Raw genomic sequence first — 26,782 nt, forward strand, 5'->3', positions numbered from 1 at the left:
ATTAACTTAATGTTTCTTCACTCGTTTGTTAATCATTGCCGGACAAAAATTAACGCCAGGACTTATCGATTTGCGTAGTGCGTAGCGCATGCGTATGCTTGAAGCGAATGATTCGAATGCAAGCAGCCGGTTACAGTCACAGTCGGCTGGATAGTGCTACCCTCTGCGGAGCGACGGATGAATTATTTAGTGAACCCCAAATAAATAATTGTGCGCTACTTATAACGGATAGGTAGTCGTTAATTACTGGTAAAAGAAAACAATCGTTCTAAGGAATTAACGAATCATATCGATTTTGTATGGAACTGTAAGGGGACAGGAAGACAATGATACTACTTCCCTACTATTTTAAATAATAGGTAGTTATACTTTAAGGTTTAGCTAAAGGAAAAAAGGACATTCATACAGCCACGATGTTTAACATGTCAAACACGCAAAGAGACCATCAACGAGAAACAAGCACACCCTTCCAGGGACATAGCCTTATCATTCAATAGCGCATGTAAATAAAGGTGGACGTACATAATTTAACGTGAACACACAACGGCTGGAGATGACCAAACCTAATCAATGTATCATTCAGTAACAAGACGACCTTAAGATGCCGCGATTATTCAATAATAAATAGAGACTTTTGAACAAACACCGTTCCAGCAATAAATCACACAAGAAAGAACGAACAACCTGTTCCATTCAACGAGGCCTGAGCATCACGGCGTCTTAGCACGCGAGCACTCGAAAACTCCCGTAACTTTATGGAGCGCTGAATACCCTACCAGGTTGATGAGATGGTAGGTATTCTGAAGTATCAGAGACTCATTTTCTACTCAGTTCGCAAATCAATAAGCACGCTCATTACCATTTTTCAATCTTTGCGTACACACCGCTAACATTATCCAGGGAATGACTCGCCTAGGAAAAACATACACATTGTTTCAATATGACCTTAATAAATCTTAATAAAGGATGGATGCCCACTTCTATTTCCACCTGAAAACAATAATCACCACCACCTTAAATCTCAAATTCGTAAGTCTGGGCTCCTTGAATGAACGGTCAGTGCACTGGTCTTCGGTTCAGAGAGCCCCACGTACGATCTCCGGCTGGGCCAGGGAATTCTGCGCCCGGTAAATTCCTCTAACTCGGAAACTGGATATTTGTGTGTTCGTCTTGATTTACACACATCACACTATGAACTACAGAAACACGCAGGGTTGGCGTCAGGAAGGGCATCCGATTGTAAAAACAAAGCGCTGATCCCAGGTATTTGGGATAAGGCCACGAAGAAGAAGACAGAAGAAAAAGAAAAATCTTAAAATCTTAACTTACAGGAATTATAGTTGTACAGCAAACTGCAAATTTCCATTTAGAAAATCTCGTATAACTAGTAAGTTATTCGAGTCACAATCAGTATTGCTGAAAAGCTAGCGTTGTTTCGAAATATCCATATCGTCATTACTCAGCCTATAACCTTCCAGTCTCTTGCAAGAAGGCCCCGAGTTCAATTCCCGGCCATTCGAAGGATTTCAATTCTGGATAGAAAGCTGGAACGGGGTTCACCCAGTCTCGCGCTATACCAACTGAGTAAGTGTCTGATTTGAGGGGCAGTGGATCCGGTCAAGAAAATAAAGCAATGCAGCTGAGAATGTCGTCGCGCTGATCACGCGTTCTCCAAGATCTGCAGACTACTTGGCCGATCAGTAATCGTCCTGATAGGACAATGGCCTTAATAAATGGCGCCGCGGGGTGATATGCCATTAGGAAAGCGTATAATCACCCCACCTCTAATACGAGACAAACAAGGAATGAAAATGAAAATCCGCAGCCAGATTCCAGTTTCAACCAGGTCAGGAATTGAATGAATGAAGCCCCCATCTAGCAACGAGAATAGGACTGTGCCAGCTGCCGAAACCTGTCGCACTTCTCGGGAGCAATGATTGATGACTGACATATATAAAACGAAATTATACTGGAGAGTAATGCTGAAGAGAAAGATGTCAGGGAAAACTGGGATAAAAACCTGTCTCACCTCTGCTTTGCCCAGCACACAAATCTCACATGGAGTGAATAAACAAGGAATAATACCCGAAATTACATCCATTACCCAACACTAAACAGCAAGCTTGGAAAAAGTCCTAAAGCAATTTCATTACGTTATCTGAGGACGATGGTAAAAATAGAAAAATACGGAGTAATTACCAATTTCGAGTCTATGTCATTTTTTAGTTTAACACATTCTAATCTATGATGAACAGCTCTAAAATGTTAATCTTTTCTTCTTATTTGTGTTTGAGTCTTATAGCTGGATTCATTTTATGATTAATACCGTCTGTACTGAAATAAGATAATGACAATAATAATAGTACATATTTATTGTATGTACAATATATTGTAGTTAATGAATTAACTAATAATAAGAAAGTTAAGTACTGCCCTGGCAACTACTATCAGCATTCTGATGCTCAGGGAACAAATAATATATCCCTACACAAAATATCTCAATATGGTATCGGGTTTTGTATTTGTACTTTGATTACAGCACTTCAGCTGACTACAATCCGATTCATTTTCCCAAGTTAGTAGGTAGGAATAACTTCATCAACCGTCGAGATGCACACAACGGCACAAACACTCCCGCCGAAAATCAGTCTAGAATGTAACGGCGTCGATGTCGTCCCATTTCTTTATGCCCGTCGGCGACAAGATCTGAAGACTCACTAACTCGATTGTTTGAATAATTTAGACAACATTCGAACTGATTTACCGACAAGTTCTATCTACACCTTGTTATATTTTAAAAAGTCTTCAATCACGAAACACGTCGAAATGGTGGGACGGTTGTCCACGTGGGCGGTCCTTTTCAGCCTAGTACCTACACACAAACTTTAAATTGGCTTTATGTCTCACTAACTACTTTTACGGCTAGGTGCCGCAATTTAGTCCCGCAGGAGTTCTTTTACGTGCCAGTACATCTACCGACACGAGGCTGACTTATCTGAGCACCTGCAGATACCACCGGACTGAGCCAGGATCGGACCTGCCAAGTTGGGGTCAGAAGGCTAGCGCCTCAACCGTCTGCGCCACTCAGTCCGGCACACAAAGTTTACAAAGGAACACAAGAACGTATTGTATTTTGAGCCATGGCCACTAACGAACTTAAAAAATAACAAGGGGATTAGTACTGAAATATCTACAGCTCAAAATGGTTACAGCTGTGTCCTTTCGACTGAAAACTCCCAGGTTCGAATCCAAGACTAATGACTTCTGGATGCTATTCATCCTCTAGCATTGCCAATTGAGTAGCCTTAAGAAGTTGGAAACAAAGATTATGTTTCCTTTAGTAAAGTAATCCCGTGGCCTCTGCCTCAGTCACGGTGTGCAGGCATTCCGATTTTATGCCATTTGGACTGCTCGCGAATCATGTTTGACGTTGTTATAGGCCTACTCTATCAGATGGCAGGACTGTCTCTGCTGGGCAGAGTATGGCTGAGTATTTTCCTTCCGACACTCTACCAGGAAGCACAAAACCTTGTCTAAAATACTATACCACGAGACCGAGATGAGAAGAGTAATTGATGTACATCCTTATAAAATCCACAATTATAATTTAATTATATATATATTTGCATTACGTCGCACCGACACAGATGAGTCTTATGGCGACGATAGGGCAGGAAAGGCCTAGGAATGGGAAGCCGTGTGAAAATGGGAAACCTCGGAAAACCATCTTCAGGGCTGCCGACAGTGGAGTTCGAACCAACTATCTCCCAGATGCAAGCTCACAGCTGCGCGCCCCTAACCGCACGGCCAACTCGCCCGGTAATTGAATAATAATAATAATAATAATAATAATAATAATAATAATAATAATAATAATAATAATAATAATAATACATTGTGTTATATAAGGGTAGGAAACAAATTCCAAAATCAGATTGGATTGTTAGTTCGAAATTATAGTTTTTCGTAGTTTACTCCACTATGTTTGTTCTGCTCTCTCTGCTGTTGGGAATTGAAATTCCTCATCCGCCTTTGAGACCGATGGCCGTGTTTCACCCTCCTTCTTTCTCAACCAGGCTTGGGAAGAAGAAGAAGAAGACATGCATTAAGGAAGTTCGTAAAGATCTAGAGAAGTCCCAACATCCACAAAGTTCAGATGTTGGAGAAAAAAACATTTCGGGCCATGATTCAAAATTTGAAAGGGTTTCAAGTCGAAATAATTGCAAAGACGGGAAGAGCCTGGACGGATGACTAGAAGAAACAGCATAGTGCCCATATGAAGGAGTACTGGAAAGAAGAGGAAACTTCAGACAAAGAAAAACTGAAATTGTAGTGTGATCCTAGGTGGTCAATTCGCAAATAAAAAATTAAAAAATAATAATATTGTGATCGTATACGAAATAAGATTACAGATATTTATGTACAATACATACAAACAAACAGGAAAAAGTTCCGCAATCAGGCAACTAATACGCGGGACTTGATTCATTGAATGGGCTTCCCTTCTGCAAGCCCTATAGACCTCCAGAAAAACATCTTCTGGGTCATTCTTCTACTGTGTGGTGTACACTGTGGTAGAGTCCTGATGATAATAATAATATTGGTTTTACTTGCCACTAACTACTTTCGCGGTTTTCAGAGACGTCGAGGTGACGGAATTCAGTTCTACAGAAGTTTCGATAAATTTACCGACATGAGACTGACGTATATGAACATTTTCAAATACCACCGAAACAAGCCGGAATCGAAGCCGCCAACTTGGGCTCAGCGCTCTTACTGTCTGGGCCACTAAGCGCAGACCAACGGAGTTCGAGATATTGTATTGCTAAGACTCGTCACTTGGAGCAACTCAAGTAACGTGATATCCTAATCATCTCTACTAACGACCGTGGCTCCGCGCTTCTGCATTCGGGAGACAGGACCTCACGGCTGGTCCCAACCGTCGACTGTCCTGAGAATAGTTTTCCGTGGTATTCCGTTAGCCTGCACTAAGGCGCATGACGCGACAGTTCCCCGGCCACCAACCCCCTTCACCTTCTCGGCACATCTCCTTCTCCTGGCCCGAGACACGGCATTACCGTCTAGGAGGCCCACCGTCCCCTTCAGAGCCGGAATGAAAACGTTTTATTATTATTATTATTATTATTATTAGTAGTAGTAGTAGTAGTAGTAGTAGTAGTAGTCTTCTTGACGAGAAATGGAACTTACGTCCTTCTGATGGACCGAGCACGCCTTTACTGCCCCACAGAATGACTTTTGGTCGATAGCCATACGAGCACTATGTAGCAGTGACGTCTCTAGTATGGTTTCCAGAAAGGTTTATAATCGTCGTGTAGTATATTTGGTTAGGCTTCTAATCCTGTGACCATAAGCTTGGAATCAAAGCCCTACAGGTATTCATACATTTTTTAAAAATCACATAATTAGAACGGCAGCTGGATTGGCTATAAACTAGGGATGTTGCTGCTGGCGTGAAATAAGGGTATCTTTATAATATTCAAACTCAGATTCGATACAGACTTTTAAACATATAGCATACGAGCTCTACTTCAAATGTCGAGCAAATATCAGTTTCGGTAGATTCATTATCACGGAACAGAACTTTTCTTCGGACTACATTTAGTGTCTTTGAAGAATTTCAGCAATTTTTGACAAAAATATACAATGTTGCAAGAGGTAAATCTGGCTCCTTGGCTGAATGGCCAGCGTAGTGGTGCCAAGTTTGATTCCCGGTGGTTTGAGCCGGGCCTGGTTAATTCTTCAGTTTCAGGGTCTGAGTGCTTGTGTTTTGTTTTAATATACACCTCTCCATATATGTACATCACACTACACTATCAACCACCAGATAAACAAGCAATAGCGAACATGAATTTTCAAGAGAAACTCACCGGGATTCGAACCTCGGTTGCCTGAATGCGAACCCAGCAGCAATATGTACATAAATAAAGGGTTTATAAAGGAATTATTTTACACCTTAAAACACCACTACCACCGGGCGAGTTGGCAGTGCGGTTAGAGGCCCGCGGCTGCGAGCTTGCATCCGGGAGATAGGGGTTTCGAATCCCACTGTCGGCAGCCTTGAAGATGGTTTTTCGTGGTTTCCTATTTTCACACCAGGCAAATGCTGGGACTGTACCTTAATTAAGGACACGGCAGCTTTCTTCCAACTCCTAGGCCTTTCCTATCCCACTGTCATAAGACCTATCTGTGTCGGTGCGACGTAAAGCCACTAGCAAAAACAAACACCACTACCTCCATATATCTTTTAAATAATCAGTATAAACCGAAAGTATAATAAATAAAACACATTTTAAAGGATAAAACTAAACCTACAATAGCCTTAAATTTTTCCTATTTTCATTTACAAAACAAACTAAGAAAATATTTCCCAAACACGAAAGTTATATTGCTGGAGCAGATCAAGTCATCATCACGAAGTTGAATAGTATAAACAGTGTTATTCGAGTCTGAACAGTTTTGTCTAATAAAAAGTGTGGGGGGGAGGGGGCTACAGAGTTACTAACGATAATGGTGATCTAAATACGGCTGTTAAGTATTTGTTTACTGAATCTCTAGTCTGGGTTAAATTATTACGATAATGAAAATTACAAATCATATATGGAAAACAAATTCGGACATTTGTTCTATTCATTTAGTGATAGCTAAAGAGTGTGAAGTACTGTAGGTACGCAGAACCAGAGCGGACGACAGATGAACGGTTTTGAAACGAGCACGCCAGATGTCCCACAGCTGTCTACTCTGAAGAAGTAAGCTTATAATTTTTCATGACTGTTGATAGTGTGATCATAGCCGTGGGAATTCTGTTGCTTTTTATTTTAATTTTACGTGGCATCCGAACCACAAGGACGTGGCTTTTCATTTAAAAAATTACACGTCCATCGACCAGGATTCGAACCGCGGTCACCTCGGTGAAAAGCTAGTGACAACGCTACTCAACTACTACGTCCTCCTGCAAGCTTGAACTATCAACATCTGATCTGATCGATCATTCACTGTGATTTTCTGCAATGATCATAAATGTACTAGTTAAATAAACTAATCTGTACGAGTACAACAAGTAGCCTACAAACAAACAAACAAACAAACAAACAAACAAAGTGCGGCAGTGTCAAGATGAACACCGTAAACAATACCACAAGTACCATATTGCTTTTGACTCGTTCCTGAAACTCCTCGTCGTTCATTAGATTACTAATCAAGTAGGGCAGATTCAACCCCAAAAGCAGCACTGGCGGGGGGAGGGGGGAGGGGGAACTGCTGTACGTCGCACCGCCATGGATAGGTCTTATGGCGACGATGGGATAGGAATGGGAAGGAAGCAACCGTGGCCTGAAAGGGCACAGCTCCAACATTTGCCTGTTGTGAAAATGAGAAACCACAGACAACCGTCTTCATGGCTGCGGACAGGGGGGGGGTCGAACCCACTATCTCCTGAATGCAAGCTGATAACTATGACCTAGGACCTAGGGAAAGTTTTCATTCCCCTCCCCGAAGAGGAGGGGCAGGCCACCTAGAAGGTAACCCCAGGGATAACTACATGACTCAAACCGCACAACCACCTGCTCGGTGAGAAGAACAAAAGAAAGGAGTTCAATGCTCTGCTGGCGTACTCGGCGCTCATGACTAACAACTGGATAATATCGGACTCGAATCCCGAGCAAAACTAGTATTTTCAACTCTGCGAATTCGTAAAACAGTTGTAAACGTAAGCAGTAACATCGTAAACAAATAAGAAATTGTGCTGTAGGCAGTGTTAATAAGATTAAGTTTGTTATCTTAGTAACAAGAATTTGAAAGAAAAAATGTGTATTTCGGTCAATGACATGCTTATAATATGAAAACTTCGAAGGTACGAAGAAAGAAAGAAAGAAATAAAGAAATAAAGAAAGAAAGAAAGAAAGAAAGAAAGAAAGAAAGAAAGAAAGAAAGAAAGAATGGAATCTCAGCCATGATGATTACCTAACAGGAATTGATTATACCATCTGTGTATAAGAAGTCAAAGCAGATTCATAAGCGAAAACAAACCCACCATTTTACAATTAAGAATCACAGTGGATAACGACTATTCGACCGCATTCATAACCGACTCATGACCCGTACAAAGTACGGACAATTGCTTTGGCATCACTCAAGACCGAGCCATGTTACGTACGGTTATCCCAGTCTCTTATGTAAAAACGTCCATCTGATAGCAACGAGACATGAAACTCATTAGGAGAAAACGTTCCGGAAGATCCCCAATCTGCTCTCGCGGCGAGATATCGATAAAGGCAGGGCCCTTCACCCCTCTCATCTCCGCCCCGTCCACCCCCGCAGTAGCCCGCAGGCTTGGGGCTGCAGCTAACGGATTCCCCACATAACTTGAACCCCTTGCTTGCTTACTTGCTTTGGTCCAGCCTCCCAGCATTCCGTTACCAAGGCAACCGAGCCCGCCATTGACCAATCACGATCGAGAAGCTCCTCTCTCTCTCTCTCTTTCTCTCTCTATCCACACGCGTTTTCTTTTCCTAACTCCCTCTCACTTGGCGAAAACTGCATAGCAGATACGATGGCAGTACACATGCTACAGTGGGTCGATCGCTTGGACTTGGAAACTGCTCATAGAACGTGTAAAGTAAGCACATTAAAATTTCTTGCAAGAACATTTGCATGTCGACATATCAAGTATTTCAAAATGGGTTAAAATGGTTTTGTACATAGATTTTGAGATCAATTCTCGTAAGCCTGGGATATTCCACGAAGAAGGTCTCGATCCGGGACCTTCTAATGTTCGTCCACTTCGACGGAGACGAGCGGTCGAAGCAGGTTTTTTTTTCAGATGGCGTTGCGCCCCGAAATACCGTTATGTGACAATGATGAGGGGAGAAATACCGACCCACAACACCGAGCGAAAATGCGTTGGTGTAGTTCATGCAACAATGAAACCTAGATGGCAGAACCTTCCTGGTTAGACAATGATGACAATTTGAAAGAGACGATATGTTTTAGGACATCACGTGGAGACAGGTCCCGTATTATTCCTCCGAGCTTCAATTGGCTGCACACGAGGCATTGGAAGATAAGTTGTTGTAACGTATGTACAAAAGGCATTGCAAACCGTTCAACGTCGGTACATTGTACAGTAGACCTGAGGTAACACTGACCAGAGGTTTTGTTTTGCTGTAGATCTTGTATGACAACAGGTGTATGTTCGTATCTGGTCCGCGAGACCTCGTATGGCAGACGATCTACGTTTGCATCGACTAAATAGAAAAAGCCTTGCACGATATTTCTTTAAAGGTTCTATGACTGAAGAGCAGATTCTGATAATGAATTGCAGATGCTTATGTATGGTACTTCAGTTGAAATATGGACTAGTGTTCAGAAACTTGCACTACATGTGCTAAGGCAACATATACTATATCAAAGCGACAGCAAACTGATGACAGTTTGTAAGAGACTGGCATTTGTCCCACCGTTGAACAAGTTGCTGCTTTTTGCTGCTTGTTTTTTTCTAAAAACCATCTCCATCGATTATCACTTCTTCCACAACACTTTCAAATTTGGCTCGATGTTACCCTTTCGGGACCCGTCCCACCCTCTTTAGAGTGGGGAATGAAACCTTTCAATAGGCTAGGATTGTTGGTTGAACCGCTCTTACACAGCATCACGAACAGCTTACTCTTCAGCAGACGAAAGACATGACTGTCACAATGGGAGAGATATTGGCTGTGAAGTGGATGATCTATAGCACCCCACTGAAAACTGTGAGAATGTCCACTGTTGCGGTACCGCGGAGCACGAGCACGCTTCATGTCGGTTTTCCCGATCAAAGCACCTTCTTTGCACAAAAACTGAATCATACCACATTGTATTCATTTGGATGCAACCATTAAATACGAATGCTGCTTCAACATTTTTCTTCTACTGTACTGTCTAACCGGGCGAGTTGGCCGTGCGCGTAGAGGCGCGCGGCTGTGAGCTTGCATCCGGGAGATAGTAGGTTCGAATCCCACTATCAGCAGCCCTGAAAATGGTTTTCCGTGGTTTCCCATTTTCACACCAGGCAAATGCTGGGGCTGTACCTTAATTAAGGCCACGGCCGCTTCCTTCCAACTCCTAGGCCTTTCCTATCCCATCGTAGCCATAAGACCTATCTGTGTCGGTGCGACGTAAAGCCCCTAGCAAAAAAAAATATATATATACTATCTCAAGACAGCGTGGCCCATGATCTGACCTACTCAAGTCATTTTCCAGGTTTTCAAGGTTTTCTCACTAATTATATCCTACACATCTCCATGTAAACTTCAACTAATGTTTCATCCGAATTAGTCACAACTAGTAAGGAAGTTCTGAAGTAAGCGCATGAGAAGCATTTGCACTTAGCCTCTTTTTGTATTATGTGAAAAAAGGATGTGAACGCTAATGTTCCTCTCGGTAACAGAAAGCTCCCTGTGTGTATTCGTTTCCTGACACGACCGGCGATATCCCAGGAAGTCAGCCCGTGAAACTGCCGGCAAACGGGAGCAGAATATGTTGTATTTCGCGCATAGCTATATATAATTAAAAAACCCGGGGAGAATTGCGACACGAAACCTATCTATTAACCCAGGCGGCGCGAAAACTGACCCGACGACACCCACCCGGCGGTTTCAGTCTATTTCAGGTGTTCCGGACATTTTCTAATTTATATATTTTTATGCAGACCATAATAAGAAAGAATTGGATTCCCTAAGTTGGATGACAAGATAGGCAATTTTTTATTCCTTTATTTTGATTCCTTCAGCCTTCGTGGCTCAGACGGCAGCGCGTCGGCTTCTCACCGCTAGGTTCCGTGGTTCAAATCTCGGTCACTTACAGTGAGATTTGAGCTGGACAAAGCGGAGGCGGGACAGGTCTATCTACGGGTACTCCGGTTTTCCTTGTCATCTTTCATTCCAGCAACACTCTCCAGTGTCATTTCATTTCATCTGTCAGCCATTAATCATTGCCCCAGGGGAGCGCGACGGACTTCGGCAGCCGGCACAATTCCTATCCTCGCCGCAAGATGGGGGCTTCATTCATTCCATACCTGACCCGGTCAATGACTGGAAACAGGTTGTAGGTTTTCATTTTCATCCCTTGTTTAATAATTTGTTTTTTACAGTGTAATATTTATACAGTGGAACATCGATATCTCGAATCACCTCGCGAGCTAAATTTTATTTCGAGCTATCGAAATTTCGAGATATAGAGAATACCGTTTTTGAGCATGTATGGCAAATAATTGAATCATATGTTTGCTTCGAGAAATCGAGAAATTCGTGTAACCGAATTTCGAGTAATAGAGAAATAAATACATGTGAAGAATGGGACAAACGGCCAGAAAATTGAGGTTAGTTCGAGATACTGAAAATTCGAGTAATGGAGGTTCGAGATATCGAAGTTCGGCTGTATTTATCTTGTGTGTTCCACAGACTGAACAGCTTTTAAGTTATATATAAGATAGAGAACAGTAAGCTGAAATGGCATGATGATGATGAGAATGGAAGAAGAGTTACAAAGCGAATATTTACTGAGAAAATAAGAAGAAGAAGACAGAGGTGGATAGATGCAATGAAGGAGAGTATAAAGAAGAGAGGAGTAAAAGCAGAAGAAATATTGGAGGAAAGAAGGGAGTGGTGGAGACAGACAACTGTGGAGGTCCTTGATTCACAACCCGATCCACAAGACTGGAAATGGGAAATAAAGACGCAGAAGAAGAATAAATAGAATATAAGGATATAGCCGATGATATTATTTTATCTGAGTCTGCAGAAAATCTGGAGAAATTGCTGAATGGTATGAACAGAGTCTTGGGGAAGGACTACGAAATGAAAACAAGTAAGTACAAAAGAAAAGTAATGGAGTGCGGTTGAACAAAGTCAGGTGACGCAGGAAATATTAGATTCGGAAATGAAGTTTTAAAGGAAGTACGTAAATATTGTTACCTGGGTAGTAAAATAACTAACGATGGCAGAAGGAAGGAGGACGTAAAATGCAGACTAGTACAAGCATGGAGGGACTTTCTTAAGAAAAGAAATTTGCTCACTTCGAACACTGATACAGGAATTAGATGTTTTTGAAGACTTTCGTCTGGAGCATAGCATTGTATGGAAGTACAACATGGACGATAACTAGCTCAGGAAGAAAGAGAATAGAAGCACTTGAAATGTGGTGTGACAGAAGAACGCTGAAGGTAAGATGGGTAGATCGAATCACGAATGAAAAGATACTGAATCGCATCGATGGGAGCAGATCGATTTGGTTAAATTTGACGAGAAGAGAAAGAATGATAAGACACATCTTAAGACACCCAGGACTTGTCCAGTTGGTTTTTGAGGGAATTGTACGCAGTTAGATAGGTAGCGGTAGACCAAGATATGAATATGACAAGTAGATTAAAATAGATGTAGGATGTAGTAGAGTTATGTAGAAACTGAAAAGGTTAGCAAAGGATAGGATAGCAACAATGGCTGCATCAAATCAGTCTATGGGCGGATGACAAGCAACAAGGATATAGCAAGATAAGGTGTGTTCCGGGAAACATAAGAAGGAATTTATTTCGGGAAAGCAAAACCGGGTTTGTGGTTAGGTCATGGAACAATAATGAAAAACCGAATTTGAGCCGTTTCAAAAAATACAGATTTTGCTGTCGAGAAACCTAAAGAGGGGCGGGGTAAAGCAGGTCAGTAGCGATAATAAGATTTATTTCTTTTAATTCCGCCAAACGGAACGACGCGAGGAAATTAGATTTGGCGGCCGAAGGAGGCCGATAGGATGCATTTTCAGAAAATTCGTTGACACGATCAAAATGTCGAAAAAAGGGGTTAAATCGGTCGGAAGGCAGAAGGAAAAGGCTTCGTATGAAGACACTAACAACGTCGAAATCGGACGAGCAGTTCGGAAATTATCAGCTGCAAAATTCGGCACTCGAAAATCTCACCCAGGGTTCTTTATCGGCGAAATCTACACTCTCCGAGAATATTTGAGAAAAAAAATAAATCGAAGAGACCTCTCGTGTATTTCACTACGTGAAATCCGGAAACGACATCGATTTTTCCGTGAGAAGTCCTCCAACGGGGATAAAAGGGAAAAACCAGACAGACTGTTTTTTCTATTTACCGCCACACTACACGGGCGTGTCTCGCGAAAAAGTAATGTCACAACCTCCGATTTGTACTCAAAATATCCGTCTAGGCGAGATCTCAAACCGGTAAAGCGGTGTAGACCGAAAGAAAAGTTCTCCGCGAGAGTTTTTCCCCCTCCTTTCCTCGTATTCGTCTCTGTAGCCAACATGTTATATTTTATCAGTATCCAGTATTCAACTGATAACGCATTCATACTCTGACTCAGTTTTCGCGTAGATTAAGGGATCTTCACGATAGAAATAAGCAGGACCCTTGCGAGACCTCTTGCTGGTGAACACTCGACACCCCTTAACCCCCCCCCCCCAAAAAAATCAATTGCAATACAACAGGTATTTGGCAAATATATATTTTTCACAAAAGGTATGTAGATTATAATTTACTCGAAACAATTTTTCATAAATGTTTATTCAATACTGTTTGCAGAAGTTCCTGGAGAAGGTATTTTACAATACTTCTTTACAAACAACATTGATAGTAATGGTAGTCTTCCTCGACAGTTTATTTTTTACTTTCCTTGCTAGATATCAATATATTATAAAAACCTTTTAATCTAGAAAGCTATATAAAGTTGTCCATTCAAGAACACGGGATTCGGTAAGTACCACCCTGCACTTTGCAATGTCTGACAACAAATTGTACGCCATTCCGACGTCTGTATAGATTGAGTTGGTAAGCCTACTGATTTTTCGTACTGGATAGCTCACACTTACTCCAGTATTTGTTCGTTATTGGTATGGTTTTCGTCGTATTCAAACTGCCTATGCTATGGCACAGAGTCTTGAAGATGCCACAACATGAACAATCCCCCTAGCAGACAAATATGGAGGACAGTGACCGCTCGTCCCAGTAAGCCTCGTCTACACGTACAGTTTTTTTCGTCAGTCTTGCATGATCATGCCAGATGCCATGCGAAACATTGCGTGTAGACAACAAGTTTGATGTTTTCCACGAACTGAATGAAGTTTAAAGAGTTCCCAAAAGACGGATGAGTTGGGGGTTTGTTTTCATGTAAAACGTTCGATTTAGTGCTTGTTGTACGTTAGAGTCGGTGCCCATATCCATACATAGATAATCACGCCAACTATGAAATTTCTGCCATAATTCACAGAGGAAATTGACGTGAGAAAATCTACCCCTCTTTAGTGACAATTCTCGTAACCATCCTGGGCGATGAACACATTTTCCTGGTTGTCAGCGCACAAAATGAAAACACCTCAGTGGTGTTTTCTTCATGACTGAGCGAAACCGTGAGTAGCATAGACAACCTTCAGTCTACTTTCAAAACTGCACCACAATATGCGAGACTGACGACAACTGTTAGATGTAGACCAGCACATACGCTTCCCTGTCAAGATGCAACTTACCTCTGAATTATAACGCCATGGAAACTCACTAAAAACTGATATATCGCCGAGAGACAAAATCATCATTAAAAACAATACAATATCTAAGTCACAAGACAATGGTTACCTGTGGTTGTGGTCCACTTGGTGCGCCGAGAGCTCCTGTTTGGGACCCGGAGTGACGATGGCGGGATGCGAGGCGAGCGAGTGCGGGTGCGAGTGCGGGTGGGAGTGAGGGCTCAGTCCTGGGTGCGGAGGAATCAGGCCCGTCGGGGAAAACCTGTAGAAATCGCTGCAACATAAACATTCGTATTAGTGGTCTGAATCCAAGCAATGAATAAACTATCACTTGACATAAGGTTTCCAAAGAGGAAGTACATTTTCCCTTCCCAAAAAGAGGATTATTTGGAAGTCATCTCTCACCAGCAGTAATCGGTCTTGGTTAAAACAGCAATTTTATGGACTGATTAATATATGCTACTCTTAAAAGTGATTTAACCTGCAGAGATAAGCATCCAAGCAAACAATTGACAATTTTAAGGAGTGAGAATGTATTTCTCGAAAAGGCACTTTGGTTTCCTCTGAGAAGGCGAAACTTAACAAGAAATGTTCGTTTTACGTCAATCTTCAATGCAGAGTTAAAATTTTGAGTAACGAGAATTCCATTAGTGCACCATTTTCCTAGCAATTATTTAATAATAATAATAATAATAATAATAATAATAATAATAATACACATTCACATTATGATTTCAAGGAAAACAGGCTGATAGCGTTGATGTTATTTGTCCTTGAAATGAGCCCATCAGCAACCACTACATTATCTTAAAACGGAGGTTGCTTTTACGGCGGAAAAGAAACTGCCCGTGTGTTCAGAAATTACTGTGGAAACCTATTTACAGCGTGGGAAAACTCTGCAGTACCACCTAATTCTCCAGAACCCTTTCATGGGATGAGAAATGCTTACCTGGGTAAACTTGTACTTGTGATGGGCAAAGACGATGGGTAGGGGCTTCGAAACCCTGCGCCTGCCGTTGAGATCGGGTACATACTGGGAGTGTGCCTGTAATGAAAAAAATCCACCAGTCAAAAACTCTCACTAATTGTAGGTCATGCAATAAAACAATCAAGTTATATTTTCGTTCAATCTTCCGCCTTCCCAACTGGCCCCACGGTCTAAGAGTAACGAGTCTGCCTCTTACCGGTGAAGCTCGGGTTCGATTCTCGACCGCGTAAGAGTCTTTTACCAGCATTCGAGGTCCACTCAACCTACGTGTGAACAACTGACGACCTCTCCGTCAGTGAGATAGCAGTCCCAGTCTGGAGAGTCAAGAATAACAGTCGAGAGGACTCGTAGCGCTAGCCACGAGTCAACTCGTAATCTGCAGGTCTTCTGGCTGAGCAGGGGTCGCTTGGTAGGTAAAGCCTCACTAGAGCTGCAGCGCTATGGGGTGTTGTTTCTACCTTCTCACGTTTATGTACGACTGTATCGGAGGACTTCATTTCTTGCCACCATGATCTAGTCTGAGTAAAAATCCCCACAGGAGTCACCGGGATTCGAATATTGGAACTCGTGTTCATAGAACACGTATGCAAAGTGAACAAGTCACTTCAAAATCAAGAAATTTTGAGAAAGATGACCGCGGAAAACAACTGGCTTCTCGCCAAGGTAATCACGATGTATAACTACAAGCTTACCTGCTTGCTTGCTTCAACTTGAACGGCTGATTTTCATATTCAAAGATGAGAGACACAAGAAAGAAACGAATATGCCCAGTTACTAAGCGTATGGTTTTTCGAAGAACGAAAACCGACTCGTGTAATTTGCGAGTGAGCGCTCTGGAATTAGATCATCACAGTTAAGTGGCATTTTGCTACTAAACTCCCTTGCAAATCACAACCTCACGACATCCAATGGAGCTGAAGTACTATCATACTTTGCCGAGAAGCTGAAGTTCTTAAACACTCTTATACTGTAATGCAATCAGCGGTGGGATAACCAAGATGTCGTCCAATATAAACGAACAAGTCAGAGAAAGAAGCGAATCCAATCGTAACTTGGTTCACAAGTACATGACGGTACTAACAACTGTGACGACATTCATCATCCTGGGTCTGTCAGTTTTATTGGCAATAAAACCTCGAAGAAAGTAAAGAATGGAACACAGGCTACCTAATATAGTACTTTTTACCATGCGTTCATAGCACGGGTATTTTTAAATTAAAGAATCTGGACAACTAATTGATCATGAACATGAATTGTGTTCAGGATTCGTTCTTTAATATGCTGGAAGCCAACGACAAGGAACTGTCTTATTATACACACTCATATACCACCCTCCACAGTCGATATCAAACAGGCTAACTACCCTGTGGACAGAGACGATAGAACACGTCCACGGTATCTGCTAGCTGTCGCGAGGAAGCTGGTGGCTATTGTTTTAAGAAGTACAATGGGGCAATCGTCCTTTCTTTACACTAATCGGAAGGAAAATGGAAGAAGCCCGACACTTCGAAGAATGAAGGTATCGGCAAAAGAAAATGAACAGCCACGAAGGGAGTGAAAACAAAATATACTCTAGACCTCGCAAACAAAACACTGTCGGGATCGGTAAAGAACAAAAGCTGACCAAGCGAGGACGGATAGGAGAGTTGAAAGTTCTGAGTCTGACAAAAGGAAAACCATGGACTCCAATTCACGCTCCAAAATTCAGAGCCTCTGGTCCCTCTCTCAGACACCTCTTACAACAGGCAGGGGACACCGTGGACATATTCTGGTTGTCGAAAGAGGCGACTAAAAGGGAGTTTGAGGGTTTTTTAACTTTGGAAATTGTTGGAGAGTACCAGACCACAAGATGAATCTGGCATTGTTTCCGCTTAGGCTACCTGTTCCAGTCTCCTCGTTTTCATGTTTCCTATCTTATCTCTCTTGGTCATCTCTACCTCTCTTCCTAACCCGACACTGTTAGGTTTGCGAGGTCTAAGGATTCTTTCATTATCATGCCTATCGTGTGCCCTTTATTTCCTGTGTCGATTTCATTCTGTCACGTGTCGGATCTCAGCAAATTTCTCTACTGATTAGAGTTAAGAGGGGATGATTTCTTAATTATACTTACCCTTAAAATCACCAGCACCAATAACTTGAAAATGGAAGGCCAATGATAAAACTACTGCAACAGTATGGTTGATGCATACTAACCACTTTCAAGGGAAGAAATTTGAAGGACAGAAAAACTATTCGTAATAAGTGAGAGAGTGTTTAGCTCTTCGTCCAGCTAACTTTGTCCCTAGAGATTAACGTGCTGCAGGCTACGTGAATCCCAGGATCATGGACCTTTTCAGGTGTGAATCGAAGGAATGTAGAGCAGGAACCTGGTTTATATGATTGTCTTATTGCTCCGCTGTCTTCAGAATCTGTAGTGGCGAATGATCGTGCATATACAGAATACGACCCATAGTCTCGGGAGCGAGAAGATGAGTGCAGCATTAAACAACAAAACCATATGGAATGACAACCCAATCATTCATAATATTTGCTTGTTTCTGCTTTTTTTTTTTCACTCTCTCTTTTTAAGATTTATTCTGGTTGGTAAGCCCAATCCGGGGATCTCGTATGTGGAAAAATGAATAGCAATCAACATCATGTTTAGAAGCAGACAGAAGGGTCCTGTATCCTCTTCTTGTTGGCAATCGACTACTCGATATCATTTCCGCTCGACCAGGCGGGATAATCCAGTCTTACCACAATCCTCGCCTCACCTTTCTTCGACAATTTTCTTTCTTCCCTTCTCCCGGCTGAAGTGAAGCACACAAGATTGGAGGGGCGGAGACGATCCGGCTAAGCCGATTTACTCCAAGGCACAACACGTGAAATGGATTGGAATTAAAGTGACCAGTTTGGTCTTTGTCGAAAACATCTTCCCCTTGTCAAAACTGACATTCCTATAATTAATAAATTTCTGCGTTATATTAAATTATATTCCTGAAAACGCATTTAAGCTAGATTTAAGAAATTACATATTAAGATTCTTGTTATATTATATAAGCAACATGCGACATCCTCATCTCTCGCACATCCTAATTTTATAGACTTCACGAGAAACAAGAAACATTTAAGATTAATGGTAGAAACACTGCAAGAGGAAAGTACTGTAATGACAAAAAATCAGTTCAGCGCTACAGATTTTAGACGATTATTTCTCGAACCGTAAACAAAGATCAAAAGTACAACACAACTCAAGCTGCAACTAGGATTTCTACACAACAAAGAAGACCCAACAAAACAGTCAATCAGAATTCCTTCAACAAGGCATGGGAAGAAACAGTTGAACAGTTCAGTGTGAGGGGGAATATGAGTCCAGTATGACTCTTTCGACTTCGTGCGAACAACTATGAATGTTGGGCTCGTAGATACTTAAATGTGTAGAGAGAGATCAGCTCTGAGCACGAACCGCCTTCTGTAATGGGGTCATGTGAGGTGAATGGAGGAGGATATGCTACTTAAGATAATAAATGACACGGCCATGGACGGAAGGAGAAGCAAAGACCGAGGATACGATGGTTAGATTCCTTATCTGATTATTCAAAAGTAATAGGTGTAACCAGTCACAGAGCTAGTTGTGTGGGCACTTCTTTGATTCGAACAGGCCTACACTGAACGCTAAAAGGTATAACAATCTTATCGCTGTATGTATGTATGTATGTATGTATGTATGTTATGTATGTACTACCCGCGAAACTGTTAGTGGTACTCTGTTTTACGGAGGTGAGGGGCAACGGTTCCGGTAGTACTGCCAACTGAATGGAAATGGAATCTTAATACAATCGATAGCATTCTATTATCGATAGGAAATTTCCAAACCTTCATTATGTAAAGCCCATAACTGGGTCACACACACATCATGCCCCGTGCATTTTTCTTTATTATTCATAATTGTTTGTCCAACCCTTGTCCCGTTTCTCTGCAGGGTCGTGTATGAGGTGAAATGAATCTTTCGTGGCGGGTTTTTATGACCGGATGCCCTTCATAACGTCAACCTCATCAGAGGAGTTAATAAGATAACATTAATGACGTGATATATGGTAGTAGGAAGGGAGAGTGTGAAAGCCGGTGCCGGCACATAGCCTACTCCTGTCGAATAGCACCAAGGTGTATGCTCAAAGCTTAACGTCTCCATCCGACGGACGAATCACTATCAACGGCGTCGTATGCCCTCACTCCGTATGAACACTGCGGAGAGGTTTGGAAGTTAATCCAGACTTTTGGTACGCAATCCAGTGTGTATAGGCTACCACCACCTCCCCTACCATGCCAGCCAGCATTCTGATGCTGACATTTTCTTCGACAAACGGGATTCGAACCGGCTAACCACGGTGTCAGACCGTTTAGAATTCAACGCCTTAACGATCAAGGCCACCAGGCGGGCTTTTCTTTATTATTCATAATAACATAATAAAATAGTTATACTGATCTGCCTCAGAATCATACCACGAAATATGATATAGGTCATATATAAAAAGACATCGATTTATGGTCTATTTTAATATACCTAATTAATCGACTTGGACTCATGTCATTGCATGTACTTCATACATATTTATGTGGAATTGGAATTCGCTTAAATAGATCCGGTGCCATTCAATTTACCACTAGTAATTTTATGAATAACGCGGCCAATTGCGTTAAATATTTAATTTTAAAATGCAGAAGCATCCGTGGTGCTGTAATGACATTTCATTGATTTAATAGACAACAGAGCTGTCCATCCACTCGACTCACAATGCATAATGGACGGTAATATTGCGATAATGGAAATACCACAATTTCTATGACGGCTGAAGTAAGCTGCCATCCCAACATTTTATCGGAGTGTGGAAACCGAGGATGGATTTTGGAGGTTGCTGTCTTGGGACTGATTCACGGAGCTCAATTCTGGCCTTCGAGTAGCTTCACGAGTTGTGACCAACCGTACAAGGCTAAAAGGTCGGAACGCATCATCACCCGGTATAAGAATTGCACAATGGTATGCAAATGAAACAGTTCACACATCACTGCACCCCAGCAAAGAACGCGATTTCAGTTTACTTTCTGGCGTTGAAGGTGCGGTCTCGGCAGGCACGGCTAGCTTCAGTTTTTAAACTTAAAAAAAAATAAAGAAGAACACACACACATTGCCAAGTACGGCAGTTGTGGAATGTGTCACTTTAAAATATTCATAAAATGCCGTTTCATCATCCTTCACGTGAGGAAAAGTGTGTAAAACTCTCCTTCAACAGATCTTGTTTTCCAAGCATCGTGTACCCACTTCCTTTTCTTTCTTGCGCGTTGTCTTCTCCAATTCTCGCCTTCTTCCTCCAACGCGAGTAACTTACAACTCACTCTTAAGAAAAACATGCTGAACACTTGTTCCTGTAACTGGCTGCGTCAAAATGTTGCAGAATGACACAGCCTTCGAACAGGTCATGGCCAGTTAACGCGGACGAGCTGCGAACAAGTGGTCCACAAGGTGGGGAGGGGCGATTATGATCGAAAATTCATATAATGTTACAAATTCCATCTCCTTTGTGAACAGATCCTCAGAACAGTGAACTCAGTCAAGATGTTCTCTTTACCACAGGCGGATGATTGTGCGTAGGTCTACATGTATTGTCAAAATCATGGATAACAGGTTGATTCGCAATGGTAAATTTATGTATGTATGTATGTATGTATGTATGTATGTATGTATGTATGTATGTATGTATGTATGTAAGCTTGTTCAGTCCTACGCACGAAGGTTTGTTGGATCCTCAACATCGTTAGCTGTCATTGATGGCCTAGGTATCACTGAAGAAGCGTGCTAGGGAAATAAGGAGTGAGGTAGTTTCCCGTTGCTTTCCTCGCTGAGCCAGAAGTTGCTATTACATATCAGTCTGCCAAGCCCACTGAAATGCATCCCCCAACCGACCCTATGCGCAACATTTTCACACCATTCATAGCAGGGACTGGCTGCTGAAGGAATGGCATTACTAGCATCGCTCATACCTCATTCGCTTTCATATTGTCAAAGCCAAGGATAAGAATGAGACAGATCAATGAAAGTACCGGTAACAAAAGTGTTCTATAGCCCATAGCAGAAGACATAGTGCACTGTGTACATTTATTATTATTATTATTATTATTATTATTATTATTATTATTATTATTATTATTATTATTGTCCGCCTCTGTGGTGGAGTGGTTAGTGTGATTAGCTGCCACCCCCGGAGGCCCGGGTTCGATTCCCGGCTCTGCCACGAAATTTGAAAAATGGTACGAGGGCTGAAACGGGGTCCACTCAGCCTCGGGAGGTCAAGTGAATAGAGGTGGGTTCGATTCCCACTTCAGTCATCCTGGAAGTGGTTTTCCGTGGTTTCCCACTTCTGCTCCAGGCAAATGCCGGGATGGTACCTAACTTAAGGCCACGGCCGCTTCCTTCCCTCTTCCTTGTCTATTCCTTCCAATCTTCCCATCCCCCCGCAAGGCCCCTGTTCAGCAGGTGAGGCCGCCTGGGCGAGGTACTGGTCATCCTCCCCAGTTGTATCCCCCAACCCAGAGTCTGAAGCTCCAGGACACTGCCCTTGAGGCGGTAGAGGTGGGATCCCTCGCTGAGTCCGAGGGAAAAACCAACTCTGGAGGGTAAGCAGATTAAGAAAGAAAGAAGTTTATTATCATCATACCATCATCATTAGGGAGTGTGAATAGCGTAGTGGCTTAGCTACTGCCTTTGCACCTGTACGGCTGAGGTTCGAATCCGGATCGATCCGGAGTTGAAACTTTCACCTGAAAAATACGTGGGATCAGGAAAGATATTCTGCCTTAAATCCATGGCCAAAACCAAAATGAGCCTCGGTGGCTTCTAACGATCACAGAAATCCCTGGGATAATCTGAATTATTATTATTATTATTATTATTATTATTATTTACAAATATTTGCTTCCAATGTTTTAATGTATTTCTGAGACCGGGACAGCCACTTTTACCCAGTTTAGATTAGGCTGAGAATTTTAAGCCTTTCCTGAAGCACGAAATTCTTCACGTGAAAATGCCTCTCGTTATAATAATTAGGTAGATGTTCCAAACAGAAGACCTCATGATCCGGTTTTCTTTTGTGTGAATGTAAAGGAAGGAAGGAAGGAAGGAAGGAAGGAAGGAAGGAAGGAAGGAAGGAAGGAAGGAAGGAAGGAAGGAAGGAAGTATAAAGGGGCGCCAGAAATGTTACGTTCCAGGAGGAGGGCGCGAACCAGTGTTCTAGAGGGCAAGCGTGAGCGAGACATGGCCAACTAATGGTCGTAGCACGGTGCGGCAATGTATGACCCAGTATTGCCAGATCTCCCGAGATGTTTGCAACACACCTGAAAACCCGAAAAAAAAAAAACTCCCGAAAATTCTTATAATCCAAATTTACGGGAAATGTATATTAATAATTAACGGTGCATAATATATTTGTGCGGAAAAACTCCTTCCTCGTCTCACTGCGTGACGCTTTATCGATAACATCACTCGTGAGGTACTTCCCCGCATTCATTTTAGGCTCGACTTACGTACCCTCTTAGTGAACTCAAAACTCACGCTTGACTGCATCATTCGAAGGAAAATCACCGACCCGCATAAAGAATACAAAATCAGCAACCTGCTACGACTTCAAAATTGGCACACAATTTCTTCGCCCGATGAATAACTACATCTACAGGAAGATTGGGGAGAAGCAGAAGAGCAGAGTGGTCAGAGAGTACGGGTGAGTGAAATTGTATAATATGTTTCTCATAATAACTTCAATTGACTATTGCATTCTTTAATTTAGTTATACTATAACATTCCAGTGCTGGAGAAACTACCGAAATTTTCATTAAAACTCCAGAAATTTTTATGTACAATCTACCGACTTTTTATTTGTGGACCTGGCTACACTGGTGTGACCCGACCATAATCCATATTCTTTCAACGAGAATTGAAATACACATTACTTAAAACGTATTGAACGCATTTTCGTACAGTTTCCAGTGTTCATAAATGTCGTTGTTGTTTGAGTCACCAGTCCATAGACTGGTTTGATGCAGCTCTCTATGCCACCCTACCCTGTGCTAACATTTTCATTTCTACGTAACTATTGCACCCTACATCTGCTCTAATCTGCTTGTCATATTCATACCTTGGTCTACCCCTACCATTCTTACCACCTACACTTCCTTCAAAAACCAACTGAACAAGTCCTGGATGTCTTAAGATGTGTCCTATCATTCTATCTATTCTTCTCGTCAAATTTAGCCAAATCGATCTCCTCTCACCAATTCGATTCAGTATCTCTTCATTCGTGATTCGATCTATCCAAATGGCCAAAAAAATCAATTTCTACCCGCGGGCAACAGTTAGAGAAAAACAAAATAATTCCATATTTTGGATTTAAATGCCTTTCGTCATTACACACTGCAGCAGTGAACGAGCACCAAGCACTTTGCTGAAGTAAAGTCCTTAGAAAACTCCAATTACATTGGAGAGACAGAACACTTTCGGCTAGGCCGGACCCATTGACCACTCCAACGAGCAGCGAGCGTTCACCGTTTTAGCAACGCTCTCCTGCGTCTCTTACACGCTCTGGTACAGGAGGAAATGGCCGGCAATTGCCCGCCAATGCTGATTGCTCCACCGGGATTGCACCAAACCGCTCCCCAGGCAATTACAAGATACCTCGGGACCAGGACCGTCGTAATTACGTTCTCTCTCGCGCTCTCCCGCTAACGTCAGCCAATCACATGCTGAACTGAGACGTCATTTCTCCATCGATTCCAACAAATCGGATAATTATATTTCAAACAAGACTGTAGTTACATTCAATTGACAGGGGATCGTGCAACTCTTCCCTGATATGTTTGCGTTCCTTGGTGGAAAAATTGTATCCACAGGTGCCAGTGACCCGGCTTAAAAAATGGGTTCTAAATAAATGTTTCACACAAATACGCTACAACCTGTCTGTTTTAAACAAGAGATTATATCGAGATCTCTGAAGTTAAACAAAATTAGGTAACTGAGTTTCGTCTTTCTGGCCTTTTTCTCCCAATGTAATAATTTAATGCAGTTGGCAACTAATGTGGACCTGGCCTAGTTGGATGGCTGGATGCCCTTCCTGACGCTAACCCCAATGTGGAGGGATGGATTCACTACTGCGTGTTTATTGTCGGCTGGTATTGCGAAGAGATGAATGTAAAGGAAGAGAGGAGTATAAATACGAACATAAACACCCAGTCCCCAAGGCAGAGAGGGGAATTAACAATACGCAGTTCAAATCTCCAGCCCGGACGGGCATCGAACCTAACTCCCCTTAAACCGAAGGCCAATAACCTGATCATTTAGCCAAAGAGCCATAATAATAATAATAATAATAATAATAATAATAATAATAATAATAATAATAACACTTGTATGGCTCCGTGGTTAAATGGTTAGCGTGCTAGTCTTTGGCCCACGGGGATTCGATTTCCGGACAGGTCGAAGATCTTAACCTTCAACGGTTAATTCTGATGGCTCGGGGGCTGAGTATTTGTGCTGTCTTCAGGATTAGAATTCAATATAGGTAAGGCACCATCCACACAGTCGCGCAGGTCACGTATAAGGCGTCAATTCGAAAGACCTGCACCACGCCTCTCCTAGCTCTTTCCTATCCCATCGTCGCCATAAGACTTATCTGTGTCGGTGCGACGTAAAAAACCTTTCTTGTAAAAATAAATCCTTCGATATAGCCTTCAGTCTCCTTAAAAACAACATTTTACGTTCAATTGGGACATGCTTATGATTTCTTTGTGCATTCGCCCTCTTAATAATAGCGAATAAAGGTTAAGTACTCCGTACGCATACCGTTGCGAACATCTGGGTCTTAAAGAGGTCAAAGCCACTGACTATGAAAATGGCCCTAAGTTCTCATAAACAACCAACTGAGTGGAAACATAAAGGTCTTCTTTTATCAACTCCTTAATTACCCACAACATAAAACCAATTTTAAATTAATTACCACCTTATCGTGAGATTATACACATCACACTCTTGAATCAATACCTGAAGCGATAATTATGTCTACCGGCAAGTAAATGTAGAAGTGATCTTGACTTCACACGCTAGTGTCGAAACACGAAAAGCCTTACAGCTTAATTATCTTATTATCTGAAGATATAAATAACGAACACTTAAATTCTGAAGGCAATGTTTATACGAAAAACAGTGCCAAATGCAAAACATTAGGGGGTCTCCAACAGGAGAAAAGTCGTCTGACAGAAGCAATTAAGGAAAACGTGTATAATTTACTGAATCTCTTGTATTGCTAAATGTAATAGGCCAGGTACTGAGTACCTCCTTTCGGCCAGAAAAAGGTTAAATCTGTAATTTTGGTGAAATATCCAGCTGTCTAGATAATTATTTAATGAATAAGATAAGAGTTCAATGCAATTAACACGACGAACGAACAATGCTGGAATCATTTGAGCACAGCTATTGCACAATGTCGAAAACAGAAGCCAACCAATCTGAACAGGACAAAAAAGAAAGGTTACAAGATTATTAAAGGGGAGGAGATGAGGAGTTCATTTACCTAAGAACGGGAAGCATAGTATCGTGTTCAAAATCTCTTATGGCATAAAACTACTGTATAGGCAAAAACATTAGCATAACGTTTACTAAACCTGAATACAGAATAAGCATATTTTTATTTGACATCACACCATTTTACTCCACTCACACGCGATAATCGTAACGAAACGACAATATCGAGAGCCTATCGATACAAGTTTAAAATTAAACAGATAATATTCTCTACATATAAAAATGAAATGACGTCCGTCTGTATTCCGAAACATCACGTCTAAACTGCTGGGCGGAATTTGATGACATTTTTCACAAACATTCTCAGACGGAACTGTCACATTACTAACAACGTCATGTTTGAAATCACTGATCTGAAAAAATATATCCTGCGAAATTATTTTCGAAAATCATCTTTTTTTCCCCTCGCTCAATCACGCCTGAATTACTAGATCGACTAAGCTGAATTTTGGTTTGATATATTCAGATATTCAGTTCAAGCAAGCACAAGTCTATTCTGATTTTTCAATAAATCATCATCGTCATCACCATCACAGAACCCCTACAACGTGCCGAAGAGGGTGGTGTTGAACGAGGCTTCGCCACTGTTCTCTGTGCAGAAATGCCGCCTCTCTCACAACTGACTCCCAGTTCCCTCTCTTCTCTCCACATCCTCTCTCAG

General features: G+C 41.9%; 1 protein-coding gene across 1 annotated transcript in view; it reads right to left on the reverse strand.

Moving 5' to 3' along the window:
• The window catches only part of LOC136878814 (uncharacterized), a 152,955-nt gene that overhangs the window by 38,754 nt on the left and 87,419 nt on the right, over positions 1-26,782 (reverse strand). Inside the window, exons 4-5 of the mRNA XM_067152310.2 lie at positions 15,480-15,575; positions 14,640-14,804 (exon numbers count right to left, since the gene is read on the reverse strand). Coding sequence (XP_067008411.2) covers positions 14,640-14,804; positions 15,480-15,575 — 261 coding nt within the window. The remainder of the gene's footprint in view (positions 1-14,639; positions 14,805-15,479; positions 15,576-26,782) is intronic.

The sequence above is a fragment of the Anabrus simplex genome, chromosome 8 (assembly GCF_040414725.1).
Source record: "Anabrus simplex isolate iqAnaSimp1 chromosome 8, ASM4041472v1, whole genome shotgun sequence".
NCBI classification, from domain to species: Eukaryota; Metazoa; Arthropoda; class Insecta; order Orthoptera; family Tettigoniidae; genus Anabrus; species Anabrus simplex.